Raw genomic sequence first — 17,641 nt, 5'->3', positions numbered from 1 at the left:
AACCAATTGTTCTGTGACCTACACAGGCGCCATGGCATACCCACCACAACCCTCACACAAATGAATAAATGAACGAATAAAAAAATAAATAAGCAAACAAACAAATTAACATACTTTCAAAACCCCATATGTAAGGCTGGGGGTGTCGTCCAGTGGTAGAGCATTTTGTAGCTATTTTTCTTTAGTCCATGTTTAGGTCAGAGTTTGATCTTCAGCACAAAACAGAACAATAAGCCCCTGCCTCATGGTATATGGAGACTTTCATGCAGCTTACACCCAGCATGACTATAGTGATCATTTAAACCAAGGCGTGACCATAGCCGCAGAAGGCCGGAGTCGCTCTCCGGGCTCTGGGGCTGTGGGCAGCTCAGCTGTCACGCATGCACACAGGTGGTGTAAAACAAGAGCTGCCGAGTCAGCTGGCTTCCAAAGCCCGCAGCCAAGCTCCAGCCAGAGTGCCAGGGAGCAGACAGGCAGCTGGCGGCTGGAGGCCACACCAGCGCCCACAGCCCATGGAGTTCCCGGCTTTCCTCGAGTTGTTAGTCCTCTGCTCCGGTAAGTGCCACTGGGGATGGGGGCTCTCCTCTGAGTCCAAGTGCTAGCGCCCCGGCCCCCTCCACCAGACCTCAGTGTCTTTGATGGGAACCCAGGATGCCCAGCCACACCAGCCTCAGGCTGCTCTACCACGCCTTTCCTGACGTTGGCTCCCATCGGCTCCTGAGTATAGATTTTTAGTTTGTTTACCCAGTTAAAGTGGGAGCTGTCTAGTCAAAGGCCACAAGCAAGATATCCTGGTTGCTCTAGTATTGCCTGGTCCCAGACTCAGCTGCGCGAACACCTTAGGTCACTTGTACAATCTGGGCGGCTAGTAGACCATGGGAGCATTCTGAACTGCCTCCATGTTCAAATCCCTAGCAGGCATGTTCAACACATAGCCCGAGGGCTGCATGTGAGATCAAAGGTACCTAGGAGTGTGTCCCAACACAAAATCATAAACGTACTAAAGCCTTATTATTTTTTTTTAGTTACTTTATTTTTGCTTTTTTTTTTTTTTTTTTTGTAACTTGATTGCATGATTTTGGGTGTGAACTTTGTAGATGATGATGTGTTGCAAGGTTGGAATCAAAACAATAACGTATAGTGACAAATAAGGACAATCACGGGCCTTTTGTTGCTCTAGGATCTGTCTGAGAATGAAGAGGATTGATTGGCAGCTACAGGTGCTGGGAAGGGAAACCTGTTAGCTGGAGGTTTAAACTGTCTCTACAGAGAAAATGTTTTGTCTCTTTGTTCAACTTCAGAGCTGTTGCTTTTTTAAGACATATGAACGCACAGCTGCTGCCCGCTCACCCCACCCCGGTTTCAAGGCTCTTACTAACACGTGGGTTTAGTTTGAGTTGGACTTAGGAATCTTTGCACAGCCCTTGACCTACTCTCTGCTTGGAATGCGTCACATCACAGGCGCTGAAACGCTATCCCGCTCTCCCGAGCCCCAGACTTCCGGTGGAGGGAAACAGGAGCTGTGTGTTGATTGCTTCCGAAGGATGTTTACTGGTGATATCATCCTGTAGAGGTGCAAGGTCCCTGCACCCTGCCTTCCAGGCAAGAGCAGAGAGCAGATCCATACACATACTTATTTTCAATAGCGAAGTTAGAGAAAATATCTAAACTCAGATCGACTAAATCCTGTGGAATCTGAAACTGATCCAGCCAGATCGGGTTCAGTACGAGTACGCATGTGTTTGCAAACACTACACTCACTGAAAACTCATTTTTAAAAAATTTAAAAGATAGCCGGGCGGTGGTGGCGCACGCCTTTAATCCCAGCACTCGGGAGGCAGAGCCAGGCGGATCTCTGTGAGTTCGAGGCCAGTCTGAGCTACCAAATGAGTTTCAGGAAAGGCGCAAAGCTACACAGAGAAACCCTGTCTCGAAAAAAACAAACAAAAAAAAAAATTTAAAAGATGTATGTGCCCCGCATGTGTGCCCAGTGACCACAGAGGTCAGAAGGGGGCATTGGATTCCTTGGAACCGGAGTTACACACAGTTATGAGCCATCCTGTGGGCACTGGGAACAGAACTTAGACCCTCTGCGAGAGCACCAAGTGCTCTTAACTTCTGAGCGTCTCTCCAGCCTCCTCGGTGAAAACTCTTAAGTGATATGTTTCTAAAAATACCTACACAATCTCCTAGGACGACAAATCCTCTGCAGCTCTTCAGAGAAGCATGTGTTGTCTGCTTGGAGCAAACCTGAAGTTTCCTGCCTTGACTCCCATGTGTAGCCTGTGGGAAGCTGAGGAAGCTCTCAGGAGGGGAAGTCCTGGGTAATGTGTGCTGGTGACATGGGTATATGGCCATGTCAAGTACCCCAGAGCCTCAGACCAGAGAGGAATAGAAAAGCCTTCCCCCTAGAGTAAGGCTCAGGGGGAAATGACAAAGCCTTCCTCTGGTCCTTGTGTGAATACTGAAAGTGTGGGCAGAAAATGTCTACCATAGTTTTCTCCCCCTGGCTATTATGGCCTGAAGACTGCTCCCCTACAGAGCTGTTCCTACGGAGGTAGCTAGTCCTGTCCCCTTGCTCCAACTGGATACCACAAACCCTGCCTCCTTGTTTAACGGACCACCGTAACAACCACTCCATTCTGTTCAATCTATGTAATAAACATGCTGAGTTTCCGGGGTACTATGGTTTCTCCATCTGAGTGACCAGCCATCTGACCCAAGTTTTTCTGTGTCTGTGTGTCTGTCTGTGTTTCTTTCATAATTCCCTCACTGCCCAAGCCAGGTCCTTTCCTGGAGCCATGCAAAGGATGTGACAGTAGTCCACAGTAATTTAGAATTATAGTCAGGCGTGGTGGCGCACACCTTTAATCCCAGCACTGGGGAGCCCGAGGCAGGTGGATCTCTGTGAGTTCAAGGCCAGCTTGGTCTACAAAGGGCCGTTACACAGAGAAACTCTATCTCAAAAAACAAAAAATAAACAAACAAAAAAATAAGAAAGAAAGAAAAGAAAAAGAAATTTAGAATTATAAAATGCAGCCCAACAGCCTCAATTTTTTATTGTAAGGAAACTGAAGTTAGAAGATGTGAACTGACATGTGGTGGTGAGATGACCTAAATCCTGGAATGTGATCACTTACAAACTTGTCCCATGCACAAACCGAAAACAACCTGAAATCACCCAGACAGAGACACAACACAAGATTGGGGTAAGATTTACCTATAGTGACTCACTGCAGTTCAGAATTCCTTTTGTCAAAACCAGAAGCCAGTTCCCTGTGTACGAATGCTAACCGGGCTGGTAGGATGGCTCAGTAAGTAGAGCACTGACCTTACAAACACAGGAACCGGGCTGGTAGGATGGCTCAGTAACTAGAGCACTGACCTTACAAACACAGGACCTTAGTTCAGTCCCCAGAACCCATACTTTAAAAACCAAGCATGGTGGCGCACATGTCTGTAATCCCAGGGACATAAAACTAGGGAAGGGAAGGCAGACAGATGCCTGCGCCTTACTGGTCATCCAGCCTAGCCTACACGGTAAATTTTAGGCTAATGAGAGACTCTGTCTCCAAAACGAGGTGGATCCCTGAGAAATGACATCTGAGGTTGTCCTCTGACCTCCACATGCATGTACACACACATGTGCAAATACACACAGTCTCACACGTAGATTACAGATAAGACCCACATGATATAGAAAGCACATTTTGAACTTGTGTATGAATTCATCTTCTCAGCATCAGTCTTCTGTGGGCAAAATTCTCATTCATTCCTGTCAGGGACACTCTCTCTGCTCACCGAACACACCGCAGTCACTGTTCTGTTTACATGACACCTTTTATGGAGATCTTCTCCTGTCTTCCACTCAAGAGTCCCACCGCCACCTTTCTTAGGACACGAGGCCTTCCAATGTGTTCACAGTTTCATTTATGTAAATGCAAGTGTCAGTCACCATGTGGACAGAGAGAAGAGGTTCACCTTTGTTGAGGAATGTAAAGTGTTACATTTGGTTATGTAATTATGTAAATTAATTATGTAAAGATGTGTTGCTCTTTCAGGTGCCTGCCTAAGGCACATGATCAGTCTAATAAAAAGCTGAATGGCCCATAGAGGGCATTAGAGGGATAGGTGAGCTGGCAGACAGAATAAGTAGGAGAAGGAATCTACGAGAGAGAGAGAGAGAGAGAGAGAGAGAGAGAGAGAGAGAAGAGAGAGAGAGAGAGAGAGAGAGAGAATGACAAAATGAGGGAGAAAGAGAGGGAGACGCCCGAGGCCAGCCAGGCAGGCAGCCTCCAGCCAGCCAGACACAGAGAAAGCATGGAAATAGGATGTACAGAAGGAAAGAAAGGTAAAAAGCCCAGAGGTAAAACACAGATGAAGAGAAACAGGTTCAAATAGCTGTAAGCTAGTTGGGGCCAGCATAAGATAAGGCTGAACACTCGTGGCTAATAATAAGTCTCTGTGTCATGATTTCGGAAGCAATGTTGGCATGCAGCAGATGTTCAGCTGATGTTTGGTGAGTTAGCAATGTCACCACCATTGGAATAAAGAGTATCAGTGTGACTTGGCTAACAAGTATCAATGTGACTTGGCTAAAAAAGGGCACTATTGACTTGCTTTGTTTTCTATGTAGAACCTGCCTTTTTAATGAAAGCCTTTTACAAGCATGTGTTGACTCCCGCTCTCCAAGCCATATTGTAGTTGGGAAGGGGATTGCAGAATTTTTCCTTGGAGTCTTGTAAAATTCACATTGGCTTGCTTACTCATTCTATTACTGATGGTCCTGTGGACTGTTTCCTGGCATGGGCTACAGTAAGGTTTCTGTAAACAATGTGTGTTTCTGGAGGGGGAGTGTTTCATCTTCTCACCTTGCCCATTGAGATCAATCTAAGAAAAAGAGAGTAGGGTGGATATTCCCTGTGGAGGGAACAAGGCCCCTGGCATGGGCTAGGCAGGAGCTAAGTGCCTCTGGAATGCTGGTAAGCTCATCCCAATTCTCCCCTTCTTAGTGAGCCATTCGGCCGACTCAGAGCTTTCCTGGGACACAATGCTGACCCACCGCTCTATCCGTTGCTTTCGAGCATGTTCCTCCTCTGCAAAACAACCACCACCACAACAACAACAAAAAGTGTCTTACACAACGCCCTCTCTTGAGGGTCATCAGCTTGCCAACAGCTTGAGGGTCGGACGTTTTGAGGTTCAGGAAACTCAGGAAGCTAGAATGAGATGTGGCTACATCAGGGTCCACGAGGCCACAGTGAAGAGGTTTAAACTATGCTGAAAGGTTTCAAATCCACATGGAGATTACTCTTTGCCTTTAGAGAAGAAATAAACTGCCTGTTTATAATCCTGCCTCTCGCTAGGAGGGGACATGGGAGAGCATGGCTACCAACTGAACCTCAGAGTTCTCATCTGTGAAGCTGGGGGTGGGGAGGGGTCAGCAGCTGAATTCAGGAGGATTACAGACGTTCATAGGATTTTACATACTAATTCATCACATAGCATCAGTCACTTCATAAAGATCCAGGCTCTAAGTGAGAATCAACACTACCACACGAAGATGGAACATACCTCATTCATTCAGCATCTAAAGCCGTCTTGGCCCATGGAGAAGTCATGGTAGCCTCAGCAACAGCCCTTGGAAAGGGAATATCTGGTTACATGAATCGGGGCAAATGGATTGCCCCTTGGTAGGCGACCTCAGCATATGATGGATTTGGGAGGGATTTTCTCCTAGGGGGAGGGTAGATGCGGTTGGGAGGTTGTAGCCAGATCACACCACACTCATAAAATTAAGAGTTGATAAGGGATTACCACAGGGATGTGAGGGTTCTGCTAGCTGAGTGACCTTGGGCAAGTTCTGCGCCTTCTGAAGGTCAGGTCAGAACAGTCAGCTTGCCTTAGCAGCCTCAGGGTAGTACCTGGTAGAGCCAAGAAGGAACTGTGTTCTGAGTAAAGTCCTACCCAGGTCATCAAAGTATAGGGGGGTTGGGTTTTATTTATTTTTTCCCCTCTGTTTTAATTGGTACATGGCTCTATCGGAAGTGACTTGAAAAAATTGAGGTAAAACACACATTACATCAGTTTGGCTATTTTAAGCATTTAAAGTATGCAGTTCAGTGATATTATCACTATTACCTACTTCTGGAACTTTTTCATTCTCTCCAAAGGATACTCTGATCCCGTTAAATGGAACCCACCTGTCTTTCCACCTCTATGGACTTACTGTTGCAGATGTTTCAAACAGCATGTACCCTTGGTATCTGACTTTTGCACTAGCTTAATGTTATTAATGTGCATCCATGCTGCAAGAGTATCCTCACTTCATTCCCGTCTTGTGACTCAATAATATTCCATTGTTTGACTACACCACAATTTATCCATCCGCTTATCTGGTAATGACACTTGGAGCACTTTCCACCATCTGAGTATTATACGCAGTTTGGTTATTCTTTTGGGTGTACGCCCAGGAGTGAACTTGCTGGATCACGTGTTAACAACTATGGATTTAGATAGTTGAGGAACTCAACATACTGTATTCTCACCAATGTGTGTGAGGTTTCAAGTTTTCCATAACTTCACCAACGCTTTCTACTTTCCCTGTGGGCAGCCTAGGGCTTGTAAACCAGCACCCACTTTCAGCTGTTCACGGCATCCTGAGGTAGGAGGCCAGCCAGTCCAAAGTTGTCTTCGACCACGTCGAGACGCTAAAGCACCTGTGCAAGCCTTTCTCTGGTTTTTTCTTGGGTGCAGTCTCCTGGCAAATGTGAGGTGGTCAGGGGCTGCATTAAGTAAGGTCACCCATGGAGAGAACATGCGCTGTCCTACCCAGCTGTTTCTGGGTAAGGGACCCCACCAGCAACTGTGTTTGGGAGGAGACTCCGAGGAGCCTTTGACAGGGGCTCTGTGTGCCCTTCGTTGGCTGGCTATGCATCTAACCCTGGTGAGAGTGTGTGCAAGACGGGGAAGAGTGTCTGACAAGGCATGTGTCGTTTGCTGCCCAGCTGGCCTTGTTCTGGGCTCCGAACACGAGACCCGTCTGGTGGCGAAGCTGTTCGAGGGTTATAGCAGCGTGGTGCGGCCGGTGGAGGACCACCGTGAGATTGTGCAGGTCACCGTGGGTCTACAGCTCATCCAGCTCATCAATGTGGTAAGAGGGGTGCCGGGGGGCTCCCTCTGGCACCCACTGCATGCCACCACCCTCACACTGGACCCTCGCCCCTTGGCGTCCCTATCCATGCCCTAAGGAGGGGCTTCTCTGTTTTCAGGATGAAGTCAATCAGATTGTGACAACCAACGTTCGCCTGAAGCAGGTAATGGGCCTGGGTGATGGCGCTTCCGTTGCTCTTATTCACCTAAAATCAAAGCTGGGTCCAGATGAGCTCAGTCTAGGAAATGGGGTGGATTACCAAAACGATGAAAGGAGGTCCCTCGGAACGGTGGGAGCGTACATATCCGGTGTGTCTTGATATCCTGTTTGATTTGAGTTCACTGTTCATGTTTGTTCTTCTTTCTCTGTGTGGATTCTTCTGCTAGGGAGACTGTAGCCAGGGATACAAACTAGAAGCCCCAACAACAGGAATTTGTCATTGCTCTGTTCTGGAGCCCAGATGTTCCAAAGCTGATTGTTATTGGAGTTGGTTCCTTCTGAGGACTGTGAGGGGGAATGTAGTCCAGAAGCTTCTACTAGACTTGTAGATAGCTGCTGTCATGTTCACTAAACATTCTCTCGGTGTATTTGGTGTCTGTGTGTGAGTGTGTGTTTGTGTGTTTAAATTTCCTCTTTTTATAAGAACGCTGGCCTGGGGCTTACCCTAATGTCCTCATTTTACATTAATTCCTCTGTAAAGATACAACTAAGGGGCCATTCTGAAGTATGGCTAGCACTTGCAGGAGTGAATTCCACCGAAATTCAAATCCACCGGTGACATTGCGTCCCTAAAGCTTGCTGGCCCATGGGCACTCTGGATCACTCTAGATAAGATGTCGATTCCGCGCTCTAATTAGGGAAATGTCTCCCCTTCTAGCAATGGGTAGATTACAACTTGAAATGGAATCCGGAAGACTATGGCGGAGTGAAAAAAATTCACATCCCCTCGGAAAAGATCTGGCGGCCGGATGTTGTTCTCTATAACAAGTAAGCAAAGCCATTTGAAGGGTGGGCCAAGTGTCCCCTCGGAAGGACAGCCACATGCATTTCCCCAGCGTTTGCATTAAATAACCCTTAAAATCAGAGCCACGTTGACAGGCGAGGGGTGCCATATGGCGTCCCATGTTATGAATAGAAACAATTATGGGACCAAATTGAATCAGGGCTGTGGGTGGGGACGTTAATCCCGGAGAGCCGCAGTGGGGCGTGTGGCGACCATCCGAGTCACCTGGACTTCCATCTCTGAGTTCCTTGGAATCAAATACCACCACCCCCCGCACCCCTTCCGCCCCCCCCCCCCATCCTGCCACCAAATGGGTCTCCACTCCCAGGAGTCTTATTCGTCACGTCTGGTACGCCGTCCCAGCACCAATACCCGGATGCCTGCGTTGCCATCCACGAGGCCCTGCAACAGACTGCGTGTTGTGAAATTATAATGTGATTCAAGACACTTGGCTTAATGGCACGTTCATTATCATATGCCCTTCATTTGTCAGGGAATATTCATTTCAAAGAGCATCCTTCCAAGGCAGGAGCAGGAGCATGCGCAGTCAGCTAGAGGATTTGCAGTCAGAACCCACACACACCGCGGCTGGGAGAGCTGTGCGGGCCTGCAGAAGTTCCTGGGGGTTGGTCGCGGCGGTGGATGAAAATGACGCCCTCTGGCGGTCCTCCTAGCTTCTACCACACGCCGCCCAGCGATAGCTGGGATTCCAGCTTGACCCAAATTCCCCCATGGCTGGCGGTCCCTTTCTGTAGAGAGATGCTGATGGACGCAATTTAATGGGAACCCCACGACAGCTCTGGCCTCTCCACAGTCTCACAAGGAGCACCTCCATGGCTAAAAAGAGCTGGTGATGCAGCTCAGGGGCAGAGGATTTGTTTCTCGTGAAACCCTTACACTGAATCCTCACAACTAGAGGAAATGGAAATTGGGGTTTTTAGAGGTATATGAGAGGGGACCCAGCTATGAAGCCATGTTGGGTCTTGCAGGTTGGTGCTGAAGGCCCACACCTGGGGGGAGGGACTGGCTCTGCGCGCTTCTCTCTCAGCTCCAGCGGCCCCTCCCCTGCTGGCCAGAAGGCGTCTGAGTTTGTGACCTGCCCACCAAGTTCTAAACAGCCCTGAGAAGGGCACCAGTCCTCCCCCACTGTATTCAGCTGCTAGCAGTGTTTTATTTTAATTTTCCAGGTTTCCCAGTCAACTCTCCAAGTACACAGATCGGGGGGTGGAGGGGGGCTGGCTCGCATTACCAGAGTCGCTGGGGGCTGGAAAGGAAAGCTGGGTTGCCATGGACCCATGTCACCTGTTGCTCCTGTAGATTCCCACATTCTTCTCTGATACTCTGACTTGGGGCTTGCTTCACGCTCAGAATCTGCGTTCTTTCTTTCATTGGCTCCCTGACTGATCGATAGGGTAGGTCTCGGGATGTAGCCCAGACTAACTGAGGACTCTTCATCCACCTGCCTCAGCCTCTGGAGCGCTGCAGTCACAGGAGCACACCAGCACACTTGGCTAAGGCTTAGGGATGTGCGTTTTTGGAGCATTATCGCAGTGAGTCTTATTATAGGAGGACTTTGGGGAGCACTTCCATAGATTAGGATGCAGCATTGGAGCCATCTTCCTCCCTTTTCCCAACCGTAGTGCGATGGAGACTTCGCCATTGTCAAGTTCACCAAGGTGCTCCTGGACTACACCGGCCACATCACCTGGACGCCTCCAGCCATCTTCAAAAGCTACTGTGAGATCATTGTCACCCATTTTCCCTTTGATGAGCAGAACTGCAGCATGAAGCTGGGCACCTGGACCTATGATGGCTCTGTGGTGGCGATCAACCCGGTAAGCGGTGGCCTCCCAGGATGAAGCTGGTTTCAGGAACAGGGCCACCCAGGTATCCAAGTCAGCCTTCTGACAATCACAGGCTCACTCCGAACTAGAGAAGCATCCAGTTGTATGGCTTCCAATTGCGTGCCAAGGTCCCTCATGCACTGCCTGGGAGTTCTAAGTAAGAATTCCCTTTGCTATGTGTTGTCTCAAGAATTTTGATGAACAAGTCTTGAGCGGGCCTTGGGTATCAGTGTTTTATAGTTTCCCAGAGATTTGAGTGTGGGGCCAAAATGAATAACCCTAACTTATTATACAATACGTGCTATGTGAAATAAACCCATTACCCCGACATGGGGGGCCCAACATCCCTCTTGGGGAAGTGCCCCTCCAAATGGTTACCACATCACTGATCCTCCTCAGAGTGGTGTAGAGGGGCTCCGCAAACCTTATTCTGTTTCTCAGGAAAGCGACCAGCCGGATCTGAGTAACTTCATGGAGAGTGGAGAGTGGGTGATCAAGGAGGCCCGGGGCTGGAAACACTGGGTGTTTTATTCCTGCTGCCCCAACACGCCCTATCTGGACATCACCTACCACTTCGTCATGCAGCGCCTGCCCCTCTACTTCATCGTCAACGTCATCATTCCCTGCCTGCTCTTCTCCTTCTTAACCAGCCTGGTGTTCTACCTGCCCACAGACTCAGGTGAGTGCGGTTGCCATGACTACAGCTGCCATGGAGTCCGTGCTGCTATTTCAGGGGTAGCCAGGAATAACTGTGTGCTACCAGAGGCACAGGGACCCAAATCCACAGGACCTGGATCTGGACAGGATGCAGACGGACAGTTGCTGAGTCGGCTGTATGACTTGAGTGGAGCTCATAGCTGGGAATCAAACTCAAGTTCCCTGGAAAGAGCACTAAGTGCTCTTGACCATTTAGCAAGCTCTGCAGCGGCCCCCACCCCCATTTCTACTTCTTTATTTTAACATGTATGAGTATTTTGCCTACATGTATGTGTGTGCATACATGGGTGTGCCTGGTGCTAACGGAGGCCCAAAGAGGGCATCAGTTCCCCTGGCATCGCACGTACAGAAGGTTGTGAGCTGCAGTGTGGATGCTGGGAACGGAGCAGCCAGTGCTCTTGACGGCTGAGTCGTCTCTCTGCCTCCCGTATTTCCTCTGGAACAAATACGTGCAAATAAATATTTCCAACTTCCCAATCAATGAAACTTCTGAAAGCAAGTGGAGAAAACACTGCCTAGTGCGACACGGAAACTAATTAGCATCTATAAATGCTGAATTATGACTGTATAATGAGTTATGACTACTTAGTACATAGCTAAATAGTAGTGTTATTAGAGAAGAAATGGTAAGTAACTTGATAGCTTAACCTTCATAATTCAAACTTCCTTGGGGAGTAGAATTGAGAACTTCAAGCTTTACTCTGTGTCTGCTGTGTTTAGTTACTCCCCAGGATTCACAGGAGACCAGTTCTAGGATGCCATGGGTCCTGAAATCCAAGGATGCTCAAGTCCTTCGTATACAATGGCATCGTAGTCACATGGAATGTCTGCACAACCTTTGATACTTAAAATTATTTCTTGATATGCTGTAAAGGCTACACAAATAGCTATCATACTGTATTGTCTGGGTGATAGCAGCAGAAAAATCTGCATATATTCAGTGTAGATATAATTTAATATTTCTGAATATTTCCAACACGAGTTTGGTTGAATTCTTGCAAAATATTCAGACACAGAAGGCTGGCTGCATGTTTACCATCTGGAAGGCTACGAAGAGGTCTATAATAACAGCAGGCAGGGCAATATGAGAAACCCCACTACCACCAGGACTCCCAACAAGAGCAGCCCAAGGTTCTCTATAATACCCCACCTGACCTTCCTGCTGTCTGCCTAGCCAGGACTCCTGAGTCTCGGGGCCTGCAGAAAAAAGACAGGAGCTTAGGGAAATCCCTACTTAACAAAAAACAAACAACAACAAAAAACCTTATAAAATGAATGAGAAGACAAAGTTTCTAGAGGGAGGTCAGGAGCCCCTGGGCACGCTGAAGACAGCTCCTCAATGGCAGAGTTTGTCTTTTTTTTTTTCAGTTTGACCTTGTACCTCACTTCATACTGAGAGCAATATTTCTGGACGGCCCAGCCATCTGCTGGCTAACAAAAAGACCAGTACTGAGGTTTAGTCAAACTTCCACCCTGGGTCTAGCTTGCCAACCCAGAATCTCTCTTGTTTTCCTGAGTCCTAACAAAAACCAAGAGTCTAGGGCATGAAATGAAGTCGCCCTTCGCTGCTTGGCAACCTGTAACGGAAACAGCGGCCACTTGATGCTCAGTAGGGTGAAGACGCTGTGGTCACGCAGGAGAGAAATCCCCAGAATTATCCTTTGAGAACATGCCGGCCACATTCCTTCGCCTTGGATGAGTGTCCAAGGATTGCCTTGATGGAATGCCACATGGGGCTTTAAACCATAGCAGCATGGGGTTTTCACAGCTCTGAAAGCTCAAACTGAGAGGAGGGAGCCAACAGGCTTCGTCTATTCTGAGGCCAATCTCCTGTCCTGGCATGGATACCTTCTCCACGTCCTCACATGGTCTTCCTGTACACGCCTGTGTCCAAAGTCCCCCTTACTGTGACACCGGTCACTCCCCCACTCCTGTTTTGTCATAATTATCTTCTTAATACTTATCCAAATACAGTCACCCCTGAAGTCCTGGGGTTCCAGGAGTGGGCGGGCGCTGCATTTCTTCCTCGCGTCTCTCCAGGGGAGAAGATGACTCTGAGCATCTCTGTCCTGCTGTCCCTCACTGTGTTCCTCCTGGTCATCGTGGAGCTGATCCCTTCCACCTCCAGTGCCGTGCCTTTGATCGGGAAGTACATGCTGTTCACCATGGTGTTCGTCATCGCGTCCATCATCATCACCGTCATCGTTATCAACACCCACCACCGCTCGCCCAGCACCCACGTCATGCCCGAGTGGGTGCGGAAGGTGAGTGCCCAGACTCACAGGTCTCCCCTTCAGTGACACCAGCCACGTCCTAGCTAACACCTGGAATACTCGGGACTGAAAGACCTTCCTGGGCTTAGGGAAGCGGGAGCAGTGTTCTGTGGGGACAGATCATGTAGCCTTCCTCGAGACAGAAGAAAAGTAAAATGAGTAAAACCCACAAAAATTTATGGAGTTCTGATTAGAAATTAATAGATCCCATTCTTTGCTGTTGTTGTTTGTTTTGTTTTTTTTTTTTTTTGTTTTGGGGTTCTGGTTTTTTTTTTTTTTTTTTTTTTTTTTTTTTTTTTGAGACAGGGTTTCTCTGTGTAGTCCTGCCTGTCCTGGAACTCACTCTGTAGACCAGGCTGGCTTGAACTCACAGAGATCCACCTGCCTCTGCCTCCTGAGTGTTGGGATTAAAGGCGTGTGCCACCACACCAGACAAGGACATTCTTAAGACTTCTATTGGTGTGTTTCCCAATTTGTGAACAGACATGCTTATTTTCACTGGTAAAAATCGTCAGTTGAGAATAGAATAAGCAGGAGGAGAGAGAGGAGGGCCCTGGTGTGAGGAGAGTGCTCTCGAATATTTATGTTATTGAACTGAAAATGTGTTAATACCTCACGTATGTCTTTTTATTTTAATCAGTTGATTTTGTGGTCATGCTGGGGATTGAGCTCAGGGCCCTGAACATTCTTGACAAGCATTATATCCCTGACCCAAATATGCCCGTATTTGATAAACATCATACAGATTCTAAGCTGTGTGGAATTAGTGTCAGTAATAATGGCTTACCATGGAGGCTTTCTGGGGGACACTAACTGTTCCTGTTAGACGACTCTGTATACTTAACATCAGGAACAAGAACAGAAGGAAACAGTCGAGTTATTCTGTGTGGCTAAGTGTTTACGTACTTGAGGCTTCAGGACTGGTCTTTAATCATATGGCCCCCAAAACACGTTGTCAAGTCTGGTGGCTGCACACAGGCTCCCTCCAGTGGCCAACTGCTCACATTACAGAACATAGCTGTAGCCTCCAACCAGATGTATTGTCCTTGACCCTGCAGAGCTGTCCTCTGGTTTTAAGTTCAAGGAGGGTGAGGACTAGAGATGCTGAGTGATTCTCCCAAGATTACATGGCAAATTCAAAGACAGTGGTTCTTGAAATGTTGACAAGAAGTCTCATGCCATGAATTTCTTTTTTATGTTAGGTTTTTATCGACACTATCCCAAACATTATGTTTTTCTCCACAATGAAAAGACCATCCAGAGACAAACAAGAGAAAAAGATTTTCACAGAAGACATAGATATCTCTGACATTTCCGGGAAGCCGGGGCCTCCACCTGTGGGCTTCCACTCTCCGCTGATCAAGCACCCCGAGGTGAAAAGTGCCATCGAGGGTGTTAAGTACATCGCAGAGACCATGAAGTCAGACCAGGAGTCCAATAATGTAAGCTTTGTGGCTTCAAGTCCGCACCTCTGGGTTTAAATGATCAAACGCATGAGTGTGACAGGTGGATTTGACCTGAGCATTGAGTTGGCTCCAAGCTACAGCTACTGACCTCAGATGTGCTGGGTTGACTACCCCTAGGGCACTTTAGTAACTCATTTTAATCAATTTCAAATAATTACACGAAAAAATAAGATCATAATATCAGACTCGAGTGTTAAGGTTGGAGATTTATATGTTGAAGGCCAGGCCAGTAGGGGATGCTATGAGCCTGTGCCCCATCTTAAGGGATCCTGTCTACTGCCCTCTTCCCTTCCAGGCATCTGAGGAATGGAAGTATGTTGCCATGGTGATGGACCATATTCTCCTTGGAATCTTTATGCTGGTATGTCTCATCGGGACACTGGCGGTGTTTGCAGGTCGGCTCATCGAGTTACATCAGCAAGGGTGAGCAGAAACTGAGACTGAGACGGCCTCTGCCCCCAGCCCCCAGCCCCAGCCAGCGCTGGGGAAGATGGGAAAGAGGAAGTCCTTTAGTCCTTTCACGCTTACCACACATGCCATTTCCCTCAAGTCCTGTTAATGGCGGTGATCTCTGTTCACACTGCTATGATCTTGTAGTAAATAAAACCTTTGCAGTAAATAAAAGCGAGCCTCCAAAAAAAGTGTTCCTTTCTGAGTTTGGCTTGGATACTCAGAGTTTTCTGTTGTATTGACATTGCTAATTATTTTTGTTTTCTTTTCTTTAAAAAAAATTGTACATGGACGGGTGCTTTGCCTGCATGTATGTCTGTACACCACACACATGCCTGGTGCCCATGGAGGTCAGAAGAGGGCACTGGAGTCCCTGGAACTGGAATTACAGATGGCTGTGAGCCACCGTGTAGAACCTGGGAATTGAACCCAGGTCTTCTGGAAGAGCAGCCAGTGTTCCTAACCACTGAGTCATCTCCCCAGCCCTATAACTGTTATTTTTAAAGCATAAAGAGTGCTTTATTTAGACATACAGTTTCATACCTACTAGGAAAACCTGTCTACTAGACTCCCCCAAAGACAAAGCATTTGATGTGGACACAGAGGAAACAACAGAAAGGAAATTAGGTAGCTTTAAACTTTAAAAAAAAAAAAAAGCATGCGTGTGTGTGTATGTGTGTGTGTGTGCGCGCGGCGCGCATGTGTCACACATGCCATGCCACATGCATGGAAATCAGGGGACAACTTTTAGGGGTCGGTTTTCATCTTCCCCTTCATTGAGGCAGAGCCTTTCTTGTTATTTCTGCAGCTCTGTTACCTACTCAAGGCAAGCTTGGGGGAGGGGGAGGTGGCGGGAGGGGGGACAGGGGAGGGATTTCTTCTCTCTATGCTTCCCACCACCCGCCAGCGGAGTGCTGGAATTATAGCTTCATGCTGCCAACTCCAGCTCTTAGCACAGGTTCTAGGATGGAGTTTAGGGCATCAGGCTTGTGCTGCCATAATTACCCTCGCCTGCTAACCCATTTCCCTGGCCCAAAGGTAACTTTAGGGCAATCAACAGGCAAATACTACAAAAAACTCTTGATTTAAAGTATGTTTCTGAAACCAGGAAAGGGAGAAAGGTTTCTGAAGTGGTTATTATCTGTTGAAGTGTTAGTTACATTTGCTCTCTTACTTCTCAGCAGAGTTTAGGAATGTAGCTAGAAACACTGAAAAACCACAACAGGAATGAGTAAGACAAGGCAAGCTGGCCTCGGAAGTTGCAGAACACAACACATGCAATACATTTGCAAAGAATTCAGTATTATTCTATGCTCTTCAGGATTGCACCCAGAGACTTGCAAACGCACGTGTGCATGGAGCCATAACTGAGCCCAGCTTTCCCAGTTCAGCAGGGCCCCAGGGATTTGTTCTCAGGACCTAGGAAGAGCAGAGTAAGCCGCTGACACCATGAGAATCATCTCACCTATGTGGATTTATTTAATCCAAATAATTTCACACAGTTTCCATAATGTCCTTATTTTACAAATGAAAAAAATGTAAATTTGGGGAAAGTTAAGATCTACCCCAACTAGAAGCAGAAAAGCTGAAATCTGAACCCAGACCTTAAGATTCTAAAACAGGGGTTGGAGAGATGGCTCAGCATTTACAAGCACTGAGTTCAATTCCCAGCAACCACACGGTGCATAGTGGCTCACAAGCATCCTTAATGGGATCTGATGCTCTCTTGTGGCATATGGGCATACATGCTAACAGAACACCCATACATAAGTATATAAATCTTTTTAAAGTTAAATAAAAAGATGCTCAGACAACTCCCTGTCACCTGCTCCCTTGCTGTCCTGGCCACACCTAGCTTGATCTAAGCTGTTCTGTAACTCTGGTCCATGTTGTTGGGCTCTGATCTTAGCGACATCCCACTTTCCACCTTCCCAGTTAAACTTCCTGGCTTTTCCTTCAGTCCTTACAGCAATCACGTTTGGAGTTCAAGTACTAGGAATGAAACTGGAAATGTCTTCACATACCATGGCCATTTCTGAAGTCTGGAGACTAATTTCTCTGTGGCGAACGTTAAGCTTTAGTATACAGTTGATCCCAGACCGAGAAACCATGCAGCTCTGGTGTGAGGGAAGGCCTTTGAGTCACAAACACATCTGATCCCTGTCATCCCCAGGGAGAGCTAGAAACTGCACAGCCAGAAGGCCAGTCTGAGCCCAGGTGGCTTCAGTCTCCTTCTCCGAGGGACACCCATCACCCCTGGAACAGCGCTAAGCACTTTCAAACAGTTCTGTTTTAAAGTGAAAACAATTGGCAGTTTCTCAAACGAGAAAAGTGGTCACACCCAGGGCCACCACACAACAATTCCACTCCTAGGTAGAGAGCCAAGGAAGAAAAAACTGATACTTATTTGTGTGAGAATGTACTTCAAAGGAAAGAGCCAAGAGAAAGCCATCTCTCATAGGTGCCTATCCATAGACAGAGGAGTAAAATGAACACATAGAGACTGGGGTGGTGTGTGTGTGTGTGTGTGTGTGTGTGTGTGTGTGTGTGTGTGTTTGGGTCTCAAGTGCCACTCACCTTTGTGTGTGTGGTTTTTTTTGTTTTGCTTTTGGTTTTTTTGTGTATCTGTTTTGAGACAGAGTTTCTCACTGGTCTAGAACTTGCCAAGTAGGCCAGGCTGACTAGGTAGCTGGCTCCGGGCTCGGGGATCTGCCCGTCTCCTCTTGCCCAGCACA

The 17,641-nt window shown here is 47.5% G+C and overlaps 1 protein-coding gene across 1 annotated transcript; it reads left to right on the top strand.

The window, feature by feature from the left end:
* The first annotated feature begins 365 nt into the window (after positions 1–365).
* Chrna1 (cholinergic receptor nicotinic alpha 1 subunit) lies at positions 366–15,097 on the top strand. Its single transcript, XM_037204883.1, has 10 exons — positions 366–555; positions 7,008–7,153; positions 7,272–7,316; positions 8,031–8,140; position 8,172; positions 9,797–9,991; positions 10,442–10,679; positions 12,758–12,981; positions 14,193–14,432; positions 14,752–15,097. Exons 1-10 carry the CDS (start codon positions 381–383, stop codon positions 14,881–14,883), a joined length of 1,506 nt encoding a protein of 501 aa, XP_037060778.1. The 5' UTR covers positions 366–380; the 3' UTR covers positions 14,884–15,097.
* The last annotated feature ends 2,544 nt before the right edge of the window (positions 15,098–17,641 follow it).

The sequence above is a fragment of the Peromyscus leucopus genome, chromosome 4 (assembly GCF_004664715.2).
Source record: "Peromyscus leucopus breed LL Stock chromosome 4, UCI_PerLeu_2.1, whole genome shotgun sequence".
Taxonomy (NCBI): domain Eukaryota; kingdom Metazoa; phylum Chordata; class Mammalia; order Rodentia; family Cricetidae; genus Peromyscus; species Peromyscus leucopus.
The sequence above is the reverse complement of the archived record's forward strand: the minus strand, read 5'-3'. Positions and strand labels throughout refer to the sequence as shown.

Coding starts and splice junctions, on each gene's coding strand:
- Chrna1 (XM_037204883.1), top strand. CDS start 381: ATGCACACAGGTGGTGTAAAACAAGAGCTGCCGAGTCAGCTGGCTTCC. Junction 10,680..12,757: donor CTACCTGCCCACAGACTCAG/GTGAGTGCGGTT, acceptor GCGTCTCTCCAG/GGGAGAAGATGACTCTGAGC. Junction 14,433..14,751: donor CAGACCAGGAGTCCAATAAT/GTAAGCTTTGTG, acceptor CTTCCCTTCCAG/GCATCTGAGGAATGGAAGTA.